This window comes from Haplochromis burtoni, unplaced genomic scaffold (genome assembly GCF_018398535.1).
Source record: "Haplochromis burtoni strain Fernald_Lab_line unplaced genomic scaffold, NCSU_Asbu1 Contig_222, whole genome shotgun sequence".
In the NCBI taxonomy this organism is placed as follows: domain Eukaryota; kingdom Metazoa; phylum Chordata; class Actinopteri; order Cichliformes; family Cichlidae; genus Haplochromis; species Haplochromis burtoni.
In genome coordinates this window covers 826985-839882 of record NW_024582583.1, presented here as the reverse complement: position 1 = coordinate 839882, position 12898 = coordinate 826985, and the positions used below count along the sequence as shown (strand labels likewise).

At 46.8% G+C, this 12898-nt stretch overlaps 3 protein-coding genes across 11 annotated transcripts in view; 1 reads left to right on the top strand and 2 right to left on the bottom strand.

Annotated features, from left to right (window-relative positions):
- Nucleotides 1-2875, top strand: part of LOC102298783 (E3 ubiquitin ligase BIG BROTHER-related) — an 11833-nt gene extending 8958 nt beyond the window's left edge. For all 5 annotated transcript variants that reach the window (XM_042226668.1, XM_005936950.3, XM_042226669.1 and 2 more), the window contains 4 exons: nucleotides 129-193; nucleotides 534-655; nucleotides 746-845; nucleotides 917-2875. In XM_042226668.1, the coding sequence (XP_042082602.1) occupies nucleotides 129-193; nucleotides 534-655; nucleotides 746-845; nucleotides 917-994 (365 nt within the window). In that variant the 3' untranslated portion in view covers nucleotides 995-2875. The remainder of the gene's footprint in view (nucleotides 1-128; nucleotides 194-533; nucleotides 656-745; nucleotides 846-916) is intronic.
- lyrm5b (LYR motif containing 5b) lies at nucleotides 1072-5877 on the bottom strand. Of its 4 annotated transcripts, none has more exons than XM_005936955.3 (3): nucleotides 5413-5877; nucleotides 4381-4446; nucleotides 1072-1387 (listed from the first exon to the last, which is right to left on the bottom strand). In XM_005936955.3, exons 2-3 carry the CDS (start codon nucleotides 4423-4425, stop codon nucleotides 1181-1183), a joined length of 252 nt encoding a protein of 83 aa, XP_005937017.1. In that variant the 5' UTR covers nucleotides 4426-4446; nucleotides 5413-5877; the 3' UTR covers nucleotides 1072-1180. The 4 variants fall into 4 exon arrangements, with proteins under 4 accessions (XP_005937017.1, XP_005937016.1, XP_005937018.1 ...); XM_005936954.3 differs by having other exon boundaries at nucleotides 5584-5877; XM_005936956.3 differs by lacking the exon at nucleotides 5413-5877 and adding an exon at nucleotides 4810-5382.
- Nucleotides 5878-5990: 113 nt separating this feature from the next.
- Nucleotides 5991-11743, bottom strand: nedd1 (NEDD1 gamma-tubulin ring complex targeting factor). 2 transcript variants are annotated; one of them, XM_005936958.2, is made up of 16 exons: nucleotides 11631-11743; nucleotides 10732-10875; nucleotides 10271-10365; nucleotides 9855-9971; nucleotides 9644-9784; nucleotides 9079-9308; nucleotides 8526-8727; nucleotides 8301-8424; nucleotides 8024-8137; nucleotides 7662-7712; nucleotides 7492-7581; nucleotides 7235-7401; nucleotides 6961-7159; nucleotides 6651-6792; nucleotides 6450-6516; nucleotides 5991-6368 (listed from the first exon to the last, which is right to left on the bottom strand). In XM_005936958.2, exons 2-16 carry the CDS (start codon nucleotides 10865-10867, stop codon nucleotides 6264-6266), a joined length of 1980 nt encoding a protein of 659 aa, XP_005937020.1. In that variant the 5' UTR covers nucleotides 10868-10875; nucleotides 11631-11743; the 3' UTR covers nucleotides 5991-6263. The 2 variants fall into 2 exon arrangements, with proteins under 2 accessions (XP_005937020.1, XP_005937021.1); XM_005936959.3 differs by having other exon boundaries at nucleotides 8024-8134.
- Nucleotides 11744-12898: the final 1155 nt, after the last annotated feature.

Genomic DNA, 12898 nt, shown 5'->3' with positions numbered 1-12898 from the left:
CTGACCAATCAAACGACAGCGTAGAAACCTGACCAATCAAACGACAGCGTAGAAACCTGACCAATCAAACGACAGCATGACACTGTTGTAGAGCTTTAATTGGTCTGCTTCTGCTGATCGTTCCACAGTTCTGATTGGTCACGGCAGGAGTAGGGACGCCACATCTGATGACGCTGAAGGAAACGACTATGAGGTGAGGAGTCTGGAGGAGGGGGAGGGGTCTCGAGGAGGGGGAGGAGTTTCGATCATTCTGCAGACTTTGTTCACTCAGGGACAAAAATCCCGTCAGAATTTGTCTTTGGAGCTTTTTTTCCAAAAAGTTTTTTGAATTTGGATCTTTCTTCTTCTTCGTGTCAGCAGCTTCTTCTTCTTCTTCTTCTTTAATGTTTCATCTCAGACTTGGTTTGTGATCTCTTCTTTACGTTCCTCCTTCGTGTTACAGTTAAGCTCTTACAGTTAGACGCTGCAGGTATTCAACGTGGACCAATCAGGGCCCAGATGTCAGAGTGTTGACGCCTTTGCTCGTCTTTCAGTCTCTGCTGGAGCTCGAGGAGCGTCAGGGCGCCGTGAGGACCAATCAGCTGAGCGCGACGGACATCCAGAGGTTTCCCACCAAGGTGTTCCAGGGATGCGGCGGCAGCGGCGGGAACACGCAGTGAGTCTCCGAGCTCGCCATTTGTAACGCTGAAAACAAACAAACCCCAAACCTGCACGCTAACACGTCTCTGTGCTGATTGGCCGGCAGGTGTCAGATCTGTGTCTGCGACTACAGCGACGGCGAGAAGCTGAGGATTCTGCCATGTTTCCATGACTACCACGTCCAGTGTATCGACCAGTGGCTGAAGGTAACGCCGTGCTTGGTTATACGGAGATGACAAACTCGGAACGCCACCTGACTCTGTTTCCTCCCCCCCAGGATAACCCCACCTGTCCCATCTGCAGAGTCAACCTGGCCGACAAAGACGCCATCGCCCCCCCGACCTCTGACCTCTGACCTTGCTTCTACTGTTTCCTATGGGAACAGACAGGAAGGAAGGAAGGAAGGAAGGAAGGAAGGAGGACTCGCGCTTGTTTTTGTTTTGAATACTTTAATTTAAAGGCTTCACTCGGTGGTCATGTGACCTCAGGATTGGATCCGTAAACCTCAGAGCTGTTCGTGTCGTCACCGTTCGGTCGCCGTTTAGTCCTCGTAGTAGCGCTTCTTCATCGCTCTGTACTTCCTCAGGTAGTAAAGCGCCTCCAGCTCCCGGGCCACGTACTCGCCACGAGCAATCAGGGCCTTTATTTGCTCGGGGTCCTCCACCGCCTTGTTCCTGGCAAACGCCGCTCTCAGACGGTCGCGGAAGTAGTCACCACCTTTGGGGTACTCCCGGCCGAGGTAGAGGAGCTGCAAGGAGGAAGAGGATGTGTTAGCAAAAATATGTCTTTACTTTTACTAAAGGGCAAAAAGGCGGCCGATGTATGACGGCACATGATGATCACATGATCTCAAAATCAGCACAGGTCTTAAAATCACTCTGGACGATGATCTTAGACTGACACACCTCCAGAGGCCAATGTGTTTTATCAGGACGAGCAGCGGGAACGCTCCGAGGATCCACGAGCGCTTTTAGTGATTCACTTTACAAAAGGTGAATCTGAAATCTTGTCACATAGTCTTGCTTTGTAATTCCTTCAGCGGCGCTCCCTGCAGAGACCTTATCTTAGTCTAAAGCTGATAACAGAAAGTGTTTTCCTAAAGAGGGTCAAAGGTTTATCTGCAGATAGCTCTGCGGTCATAAAGGCGCCGCTGATCTCCATCCTACACGCTTCTTCATGCATAAAATCTTTAAAAACACTGATTGTTACAGTGTCTCACCTTACTTTCTAATTCACTCAGGAGGGCGGAGCTCCTGCGTGAGGTGGACACAGGAAGTCTTTAAACCTTCACCATGAGGGATCACGAGTGCGGGCATCTTATTTTTTGCATTCATGAAATAAGAAAGCGCCGCCTGCTGCCTGTTTGTCTAAACTCACTGAGTTAGTTTCACCAAAGAAAAATGTGGTGACCATCTCAGGCCACAACACATCTTATGTCACGTGTGCAGCTGGTTTCACTCAGAACCCGTTAAAGGGGCGGGGCTACAGAGGGAGGCGTGTTAGATTTCTGGGTTTTGGGCTTTAATGTTATTAAAATATTGTGATGGTGGGCTGTGAGTTTGATTGTTGGTTTTCTCTGCTGATGTTGTTCGCGGCGTAACGACGGCTCTGCCACTGAAACGTCCACTTTTTCACCCTAAACATGATGAAGTGTCGTCAGAGTGTTTCTGAGCAGATAATCTCAGCCCGATCCGATAAATAAGCTTTAAATATATCAGAACACCATTTCAGCGTCATTCTGACAGATGAATAAAGACCTCAGTGCTTTGGTGCAGACACTACAGGTTGTGCACGCAGTTGCATTCTTTTAATGCCCAGCAGGGGGCGACACTTGCTGCAGCGCCCTCTGTAAACACTGCTGACATCTTCACAGATAAACATGAAGCTTGAACATTTTGGTGGGGCTCAGCACCGCTTTGCATGATGGGAGATTTGAGAGGCAGCTTTGTGCCTTCAGATCTGTTTGAGGTCATCTCATCATTACGCACCTCCGACGGCTCACAGTGGCACCGACGGATCATCTTAAAAGTAAATTAACTGTCAATAAATGTTAACAACATCATCATGGAGTCTTTGCTGATGCCGCCTGAAGTCTCATCATCCAAACTCCCGATTCTGACGTTTACAGCTGTGAAAACAGAAAATCTAGAATCGCTGGAGGACAACGTGTCTCCGACAATGTTCCCTCTAAGCTGCGCACGTGCGCAATTGCGCACTGCTGGCACGTCTCTGCACAGGAAATCTGCGTTGCGCACAAAAAAAATCGAACCTGCACTGAAATTAAATTTAAAACTTTAACAATCCTGTTCTGCAGTGTGAGTCAGTGACTGGCTGCTCCCGTGTGGGATCAGAACGATGCCGCCTTATCCCAAAGTCCAGCCAATGATGCGATTCACATTCGTGTATACGCAGCCAATCAGCGTCGCTGACAGGCTCTGACAGCGTCCTTATGTGCGGTGCGGTGTTTTAGCAAAGCGGCTGATGTGGAGTGAAGCCACGTTAATGACAACGTGTCCAACCATTGGAGACGTGAGCAGCACAGACGGAACAACTGACGGACAAAGTGTGGACTTTATACCAGTTTTTAAATTGTGTTGATCGGCCACGTAAACCCAGAGTTATGATAAAATATCTGCAATGTTTGTTTTTCTTCCTGAATACTGTCGTTGTTTATATTTACTGCGGGAAGAAACGGGAAAAACGGGTTTTATAAGGAAAACGCTCGAAAGCCTGTGAGCAAAGACAACATCAAACCCCTCCCCCTGCCCTTTCCTATTGGTGGAAGAATGTACCATGTCGACCAATCAAAGAATGATATGGCAACATGGCATTTAGTTGTTTAGGAAGGAGGAAGTTTTAGGAGTGACGGCGTGTTTGAGATGTGAGAGATTTGAGACGTGTAGCGCAAATCTTGCGTAGTTAGTGTGTAGTTAGTGTGCAGTCAGTGTGTAGTGTAGTCAGTGTGTAGTCAGTGTGTAGTTAGTGTGTAGTTAGTGTGTAGTCAGTGTGTAGTGTAGTTTTTGTTGTGTGTGTCAGAACAATGAGGCGCCTGCTGAGTGTTGCAGGTGTTACAGCAGTGACACATCTGCTGCTGTCAGGCCTGCAGGTATCAGGCTGTTGTTCTCCTTCATCTCATAGTGGACACAAATTATTTTTGGAGCGGCACAAATAATTTGATGCAGAACAGCTGATTGTTCTGTAAATAGTTTGAAATGTTTGTTTAAAAACACCTTGGCTGCATTTTTAGGTAAACAGCTGCAAAACTTTGTTTCCATAACTCAGTTACTTTTTTGAAGAAGTAACTAAATAATTAATTACCCAACATTGGTCATTATTTACTGTATGTTGCAGACAGAGTTACAGACTCTCTCCCAGACCACAGACTCACAATACAGTCAGAGCAAAAATAATAAAAATAAAAAATAAAGTTGTTTTCAAAATTGGAGTTCAGGTTATTTTTGCTTCCAATAGTGTTAACATGCTGCACATGAACAAGATTTTTTAAGTTTTCATTGTAAGTGGGCTAAAGCAGTTAATTAAAAGTAGTCTGACATAAATGCTGTAATTTGATTACTTTAATAAACATGTAACTTGGATGCTGGCGTGACCACAGTGCACACGTCTGCTGTCGCTCACAGTGGTCCACGGGACGCTCAGGGAGTTTGTGTGTTCAGACACGTGGAACATTAGAGGGAACTTTGGTCATCGAGTTCTTTAAAAATGAATTTCCCCAACACTCACGTTCTTGTACAGTCGAAACACTTCAGACCTGAGTGGGTTGGCCATCGTCCTGGAGGACAGTCCGAGCTGAGAAAGGCAGAAAAAACGCAAAGTTCAGATTAAAGAGGTTTAACCTGCTGCTCACGCTCAGTAACTGCTGAGGATTCAATTCCATGTGCAACACAAAGAAAACTGCAGCTCTGCTGACGAATCAACAAAAGAACCATCGAACCAGATCAGTCGCTTCACAGGAATCACAAACAGCGTTAAGGCTGAATGACGCAGTCAGATCTGAAGCCATCGGCTCCGGATCGGATGGCCTGTCATTTATCTGTGACAGCCGAAGCACTACAGGCGCCAGTGTAACAGTAAAACTTTAAAAATAAACAACAATAAAGCTGTTTAATAATTAAATGTTAATAATAACAATAAAGTACATTTTGAAGGTACCTGCTAACCTATTGTTCCCATGACGTTTGGGACTAGATGATGACGTTTATGGCTTTTGGGAGGCCAACAAAGAAACCGATCTTACACCAGAGTCCACTGACAAAAACGCGGATTTTCACCTGACAGAAAAAAGAAGTTTCTATTCAACTTTGCGTGACTTTACTGTTTCAGTGTTTTCTTGTGATCCGAACTAACTCACTAAAACATCAGAGTCGCTCCGTAACACAAACTAACGGACCAGTCGAGGCCGCTGCAGACGCAAAGCTCCGCCCTTCTGTGACGTAAAAATCCAGCTTTTGTGAATGGAGTCTGGTGGAGAGCGACCTGGTTCACTTCGCGGTTAGCACATAACCCACAGCGGCTCATCCAGGTGTGCAAAAATTGGCACACCAGCACGTGATCTGTAGTGGGCGTGGCCGCCGGCACCTGCTGCAGGTAACACTGTGTTTCCGCGTGTCTCTGCCTGCAGGTCTATAACGTTAGAAAGTACACGCAGTATCGCAGTACATGTAACGCACACCTGTCTGCCAGGTGCGCGTTAGATTAGACTGAAAACACGTTTAACGCTCAGCTCGTGACGTCATAAATACTATAAACACTTACAGGAACGTTTGAGGCTCGTTGGTCTCAGTTTTGCTGCAGGGTTTGAATTCCTGCGTGAAGTGGATCAAATGAAACGTCACCTTCAGGTGATTCACGTCAGGTAAGCAGCGCTAGCAGGAAGCCAACTTTGCTCTGAGCGGCTGAAAGAGAAAAACCCGACAATAAACTAACCGAGCCTGAGCGGGTCAAAGGTCACGCAGGGTTAAAGTTCCCGCGGTGAATCTGTCAGTTTCCCCCGCTGCTGTTGGTCTAAAACAACCCGCTGAGCTCCGGGTTCATCGCCGCGGAGCACGAAAACCTAAAAGTCTGAACTTAGTGAGCGTGCTGCGCGCTCACAGGCTAGCAGGTAAACAACCAAAGAGTGTGAGCGCGCAGAGAGTAACCCCACCCCGACACGCTCAAACCGCCGGCCCGCGAAAAGCCAAAGAACAAACACACATTTCACTACAAACTACGACCGCATATCACCGTAAATACTGCCTCACACCGTGTAACTTACTGATCACTGTGATAAACACACCAAAGGTTTTAGAAAGATTCGGGTTGATTTCTGTGTACATGAAAACACACACACGTAATTTTTTATTGGCTGTAAACTTTTTCTTTTTATTCTTCTTCAGACAAAAGCTTCTTACTAAAACATGATGCAGGCACATGTGAACCGACCGCCTTTCAAACTCTTCCAGGCTTTGACATCAAAATTCATTAAATTACAACAAAACAGGGTACATAAGTGTTGAGACACACACACACACACACACACACACACACACACACACACACACACACGTTCATGTTGGACCATCTGACTTCAGGATGGGAGGAGGCAGCCAGAACGAGGCTCCAGACGGTCAGTAGTTGGCCCTGAGCCGGCGGTTCTCCTCCCTCAGCCTCTCGATCTCCTCCACCAGAGACTCGTTGACGGAGTATTTCTCTATCAGACTGTGGATCTCAGTCTGAAACACAAACACAGAATCATAAAAAACCAGAAAGTCACATCTGACCATCAGAGGAAAGCTCGGACGAATCTGTCGTACCAACTGGATGTAAAACTGTCGGATCATCTCCACCTGGAGGTTGATGATGTCTTTGTGACAGGCGTTCCTGAGGAGGAGAAGCTTGTTCATGTCCCGCTGCCATAAAAGCTCAAAAACACCAAATCAACCCGCCTCTGAAAATAGTCCCCACAAAAAGGCTAGCTGATTTTTCTCTGAAGAGAGGTCAGAGGTCAGACTGACCTGAACTCCTCCAGAGTTTCGTGGATCATGTTCTGGATGAAGTGGATCTGCAGGGAGGTGAGGGGAGCAGCTCCGGCCTGTCCAACCACGTCGGCGATGTTCTGAGAGAGAGACGAGGAAACGGCAGCCGACAGAGCCGGACCTGAAGGCAGAGGAAACATCGGAATCTCCCACACAAGCAGCTGACCCTGAACTCAGCGTCCAATTCACAAGCCTATTCCTACAGAGTCCCACAAACAGTGAACTAACCACGGTGATATCGGACCTTAGTGGGAATTGAACCCTCAGAACTGCTGCTGCCCGACTCTACCTGCTGCTGCAGATGTGGTGGGTGGAGCTCCGTGGACAGGTGAGTCGTAGCTCAGGTGAGCCTGAATGCCATTGGCTCTCCGGAGACTGGGCTCTGGCGTGAAGAAGGGCGGGGCCAGCTGACTGTGATTGGCTGACTGTGACATAGGGGGCGTGGACTGACTCTGTGTCTCCAGACTGGAACAGCTGACTTTGTCAGACTGAGACAGATCAAAGTTCAGTTAGGTGGACCTGCGTTGTCACAGGTGTAGAGGTTAAAGGTTCAAGGTCATCACCTTTCTGGCATCACACAGTTCTCCAGCTACAGCGGTGTTTGGCTCCTCCTCTTTGATAGCCGGAGGGGTCTGGAAGACTGACAGCGGGCTGTAGCACCTCCCCGCCGAGGCTGCGAGCGGCGTTCCCAGTGGCGTCTTCCTGTGAGAGCTGGGACCTGCGTGAGAGTCTAAAGCACAGTGCAGACATTCTGTAACCTCCAGGTGACCTCACCTGGACCTTTAGGCATTTTAAATGGGCGTTGAACTTGAACTCTGACCTTCTCTGACTGGAGAGAAGATGTCCAGGCTGGCCCGGCCTGTTAGCTGCTGACCCTCCCCATCTCTAGACATCACCTCCGAAGTGGTAACTAAGGAAAAAGAAACACAGCGTCAGGATTGGTCCGACGGCAGCGTCGCTTCAAATGCATCTGGTGACCACCTCTCGTACCCTGTCCTCGTCCAAATGGGGTGTTCGCGGTGGTCCCGTGGGTGAGCGGGTCTGGAAGAAGAAGGAGAGGCACGACTGAAATGGATTCAGTTAGAGGTGATAACAGAGAACGGCTGTGAAGGTTCTCAGTCATCCAGGTCATCGCAGTCAAAGGAGCTTGCAAAGAAAAGCGTCTGGACTTCTTTAAGCTGCTTGAAGACGTTTCTCAGATGAGAGGTGAAACGTCTTCAAGCAGCTTAAAGAAGTCCAGACGCTTTTCTTTGCAAGCTCCTTTGACTACAGAGAACGCTGCGATTTACAAAAACAAGGCAACGTTAGTGAATGCAGCATCGGATTTCAGCCAATCACAGGCTGCCTCTGACCTTCGCGAGCGGGAGAGAAGATGTCCAGACTGTTTCGTCCCACGCTACTGAACTGCTCCGTCCCCTGCTGGCCTTCAGCTTCCCGACACATCCCGTCCACAGCAGCGCCTCCTGCTGAACACGTGCTGTAATTACGGCTTTATCATCATCAGACAGGACAACCGTGATTGGCCACACTGCCACAGGAGCTTCAAGCTCACAGTTGCCTTATTTATCTGTGTGGGAAAAACAAAACGCGCACACTCGCGTTCACAGTGACCTACGGCGTGAAACCCACCTGTGTTTGTCACCTGTCTGTTGGGGGCAGGGCCTGTGCTGGCGGTGGGATCTGGTTGGCTGCTGGGGAGCTTGGTGGAGGATCTCTTAGAGCTGGAAGTTTTTGAGGAGCCAATTTTACTGGACTGAGACAAGAAAGAGAGAAAATAACCCTGCAGGTTTAGACACACTGAAGGAAAAATTGATATCATTCCCATCTTCCGTCTGAGAGTCCCGAGGATAGTACCTTGTGTTTGCTGGCGTTGCTCTGGAAGCGCAGGCAGGTCACTGAGGTTTTATGGGCCACTGTGATCCTGGTGGGGGAACTGGAGTTTCTCAGGTCGTACTGGTAGATCTTCCCGTGAGTGGACCCGACCACCAGCCCAGTACCGTCCAGAGTGAAGTCCACAGCTGTCAGAGGACTGTCCACGCGGATGGACCTCAGGACGCTGGAGATGCAGACGAACACGCCGTTAAACACAAAGTGGAACAGATTTTATCCACAGACAAAGAGTGGGCTTCAGCTCATGCTGCCTTCTTATTGATGCTTTGCTTTGGTTCTGGACTGCTGGACAGAAAGTTTTATATTAACATAGGATAAAACACGATGAGACTCATTTTAAAGTCTAGAAGTCTTCTGCTGTCTCCTGAAAGGAAGACAGGTGAAAAACTACACCTCCTCAGAGCCCAGCTCATTCTCAATGAGCTCGAGAGCGCCCTCTATGGAACAGGAGCTCCACAGAGGGCGTGACAGCCTTGTGACCGAGCAGGGACGTGCAGAACAGAGCGATCGGACTCACATCTTGCTGGCGGTGTCGTAGCAGACGATCTTCTTGTCCAGGCCGACGCTGACGACCAGCAGGTCGCTGGTGGGCGAGAAGGCCAGGCCGGAGCCTGGGGCCTTGTGGGCGCCGTCGAACACGTGCAGCTCCTTCTGGGTGTTGGAGTCCCACAGCACCACCGTTCCGCTGTCAGACACGCTGCCCAGCAGGGAGCGCTTCACCGTGGACAACCTCAGGTCGTGGATGGGCTGGAGATCAACAGATTATCAAGCAGTAATACCAAACATTCCTCTGCTGTCCTTTAGTTACAGTCTTTACATACACAGACTGAACAGAGTGAAGCATAAAAACGGAGCCCCTCCTCCACTCTCCGGTTAACTCTGAGCCTGCAGAGTTCTTCTTTTATTAAAGACTTTATATAACGTGATGAGGTGAGGTAAATAAACTGAAAGCACACCTCCACCTTTTGGCTGCTCCCTCACTACAGTCATATCACCAACTCACAGCTCACCTGAGCGGCTGCACATGAGCAGCTTCAAAGAAAATCTTTAAAAGAAAAACGATATGAAAGTGGAGGTCTGACCTGGTTGCTGCCGTGGCCGAACGGCCTGCTGGATAGGTTGGTGGTCAGACTATGGAGGACTAGGTCGCCGCTGGTGGAGCCGGAGGCGACGTAGCTGTCGTTGGCATTAAAGGACACGCAAGTCACCTCCTCCTTATGGTCCTGAGAGAAAAGGAGGCCATGTTTATCCCGCTCAGAGGTAAAGGAACCCGGAGGTGGTGTGAGGTCCTACCTTGAGGGAGCGGTGCAGTCTCTTGGTTTTCAGGTCCCAGATGTGCACGCAGTGATCGAGACCTCCGCTGACCAGAAACTGAGACGAGGAGCTGAGACACACCCGGGTCTGCTTTTTCTGAACACGGGTACAAACCAGCACCGTTACACTTCACAGAGGCCGAAGAGCTCTCAGTGAGATACTTACCAGACTGACTCGGCTTTCTAAAACTACACAGCGTAACTAAAATCTTTAGTTTCGCTCTTTTCCCTGAAACCTAAACTTCACTAAAACACCTGGGAGAACAGCTGGTATCATATTTCTAAAGCTCAGTGTTTTGGGAACTGAAGGAGAATTTGGACCCAGAGACAAACAATAACGTCTTAGGCTTTATTCTTCTTTTACCCCTCTGCAGTCTTTAAAGAGCTGAGACTCACCCCGTCGGCCAGCTCCACCACCGGCACAGGAGTCGACTTGAGGCTGGAAACGACCAGCTTGTCCCCACTGCTGCTGGCGCTGACCAGGTACTGGTCTGAGAGAACTGGTCAAGGCTGATTCACAGATCTAAAGGTGATTTATGCTGCTCACTCTGACAGGGCAGCTCTGCATGATTCATAGTTTAAAATAAGCTTTCTTTGTCTCATATTGTTCATGACCTGTCTGAAAGAAGCTGCTTTAGCTCCTCCCCCTTTAAGACATTTTTATTGTGATTGGCTGCCCCTTGAAATTAAACCGCCAACTGAGATCATAAACTCATCAGGAAGTGCTTACTGAGCTCAGGGTGACCAAAGATGTGTATACAATCAGACAGAGGAGTCGCCCCCTGCTGGACATGACAAAGACAGCAGATTTCCATCTTTCATATCCAGGCTGTGGTGACTTAGTGACAGCAGGATACTGTTGGAGCTCCAGCAGGCCTGAGCGACAGGGTGGCTTGTGCTGTGTGGGTTAAACTGCTCCACTGGCGCCATGGAAACCGCATCCCAGATCTTCACGCAGTCTCCGGTCGACACCAGCCGTGTCACCTCCTCCATGGTAACAGCTGGAGAAAATAAACACATGCACAGAGAGTTGTATCCTCGCAGGCCGTCACTGTTAGTTTTACAGCTCATCATTGGTTTTGTCAAACTTGCACAAACAACATAATTGTAAAGTTTTCCATTAAACAATGATCAGAACTACATGACTATAGAAGGGAAAGGAAAAACCTGCGATATAAACACAGGAAGATGGATCGGATTTACATTTTACTTTTTGGCTTTTAGAAACCGACAAAGCCAAAAATGTGCATGTCTACTTTTCCCACTGAATTCAAAACTAGATTCTATTTAATTTATTTTCGATTGTGTTTATTTCCTTTACTGTTCAGCGCTCTGAAACCTGGTTTTAAAAAGTCTTATAGGAAGGTAGAGTTGAAAAGCTGGTGCAGTAACTCCAAGTATCAGGCAGTAAAAGTACACAGTGCTGAAGTATTTCTGTGGAACCTTCTATCGGATGTTCGTAGTTTTTTGGTCTCTGTTGTAGTTTTTCTACACAGTTAACTGCAGGCAGACGGACACGTAAAGCTGAGTCTGACGCCTGTGAGGACTTGTAACGGCTCGCAGGCTGTTTTTGGTCCATCAAACAGAAATTTTATCGACTTTGCTCCGTTAACTTGAACCTGCAGCTACAGGTAGCTCATGCTAACCGACTAACAGCTTGACGGCTTTAAAGTTAACAAATAGTCGCGAGGCGAGCGGAAACTGCCGGGAATGTTTTCGCCTGACCCTCAGAGTCCTTAAGATTAACTATACTTACCCAGAAAGAGTTTTTAATCACCGAAAAGTCGAAACTGAGTTTGTTTTGGAGGCGCCCGCAGCCAATGAACCGCCACTACGGAACACCAGGAGGGACAAACGGTGGAAACGGGCTCGTACTTCCTGTGTTTGTGTTAAAGTCTAATCGAAATGTACTAAATATACAGTATCAAGGCAACAATTAAAGAAAAACACTGAATAAAATATTTAATTTTTGTTATATTTTATATGAAGAAAATAGGAATTTAAAAACGTGGCTTTATGAAGAAAAATAAAACAAAAACAAGTTTAGTAAATATTAGTGATGGGATTTCCGGCTCTTTTTAGAGAACCGACTCTTCCGGCTCGACTCACTAAAAAGACCCGGCTCTTTCCGCTCCCAACCGGATCTTCAGAATCAGAATCAGAATCAGAATGGGGTTTATTGCCAGATGTTGAGGTTTACAACATTAGGAAATTGCTGCGGTGCTTCAGTGCAAACAATAAGAATTAAAGTGCTATGTAGAAAGAAAGATATGTGCAAGAATTAAAGTGCTATGTAGAAAGAAAGATATGTGCATGAGATATACATGAGATATATGTATATCTCATGTATATCTCAGGTTGTTTTGTTGCTTTAATTAATTTATTATTAACAACAATATGAAATTATGCACAAAAGGAATTACTAATGTAAAAAATGTTGTTTTATTTATATATGTTTATATATAAATATATATAAACGTAAAAACTCCAAAACACGTAAAAACTCCATAGCACGTACAAACCCGGAAGCATGTACAAACTCCAAAACACGTACAAAACACAACACAAGTGCTCCAGGATGCTAGTGGCAGTGTTGAGCTTTTGTTACCTAGTGGCTACACAAGCCAGGAAGTACCAACGACCGGATTTGGTGTGTGGTAGTAACAGGTAAATGTACTTTTTTTTTAAATTTATATGAATATATATGAGTGCTTGTGTATAAATACACAAACAATACACATATGCTTTCAATTGTGTAATTTAAGTGATCTAGGTAGCTCTGTTTTGGAAGTTCAGTTAACGCTAGAAATGTGTTTTGGAGTTTATACGTGTTTTGTCTGTAGGGGCCATCGTAAATATATTTTTATTTATTCACTCCACATAAAATGTAATAAATAAATCATATAATACAAAAACCAACTATTTACATTTTAAACTTTTAACTATTTAAATTTTCAGCTTTTTCCTTTTAAACAAATTTAAAGTGAAACAACACAAAACACTGCAAACCACAACACAATTAAA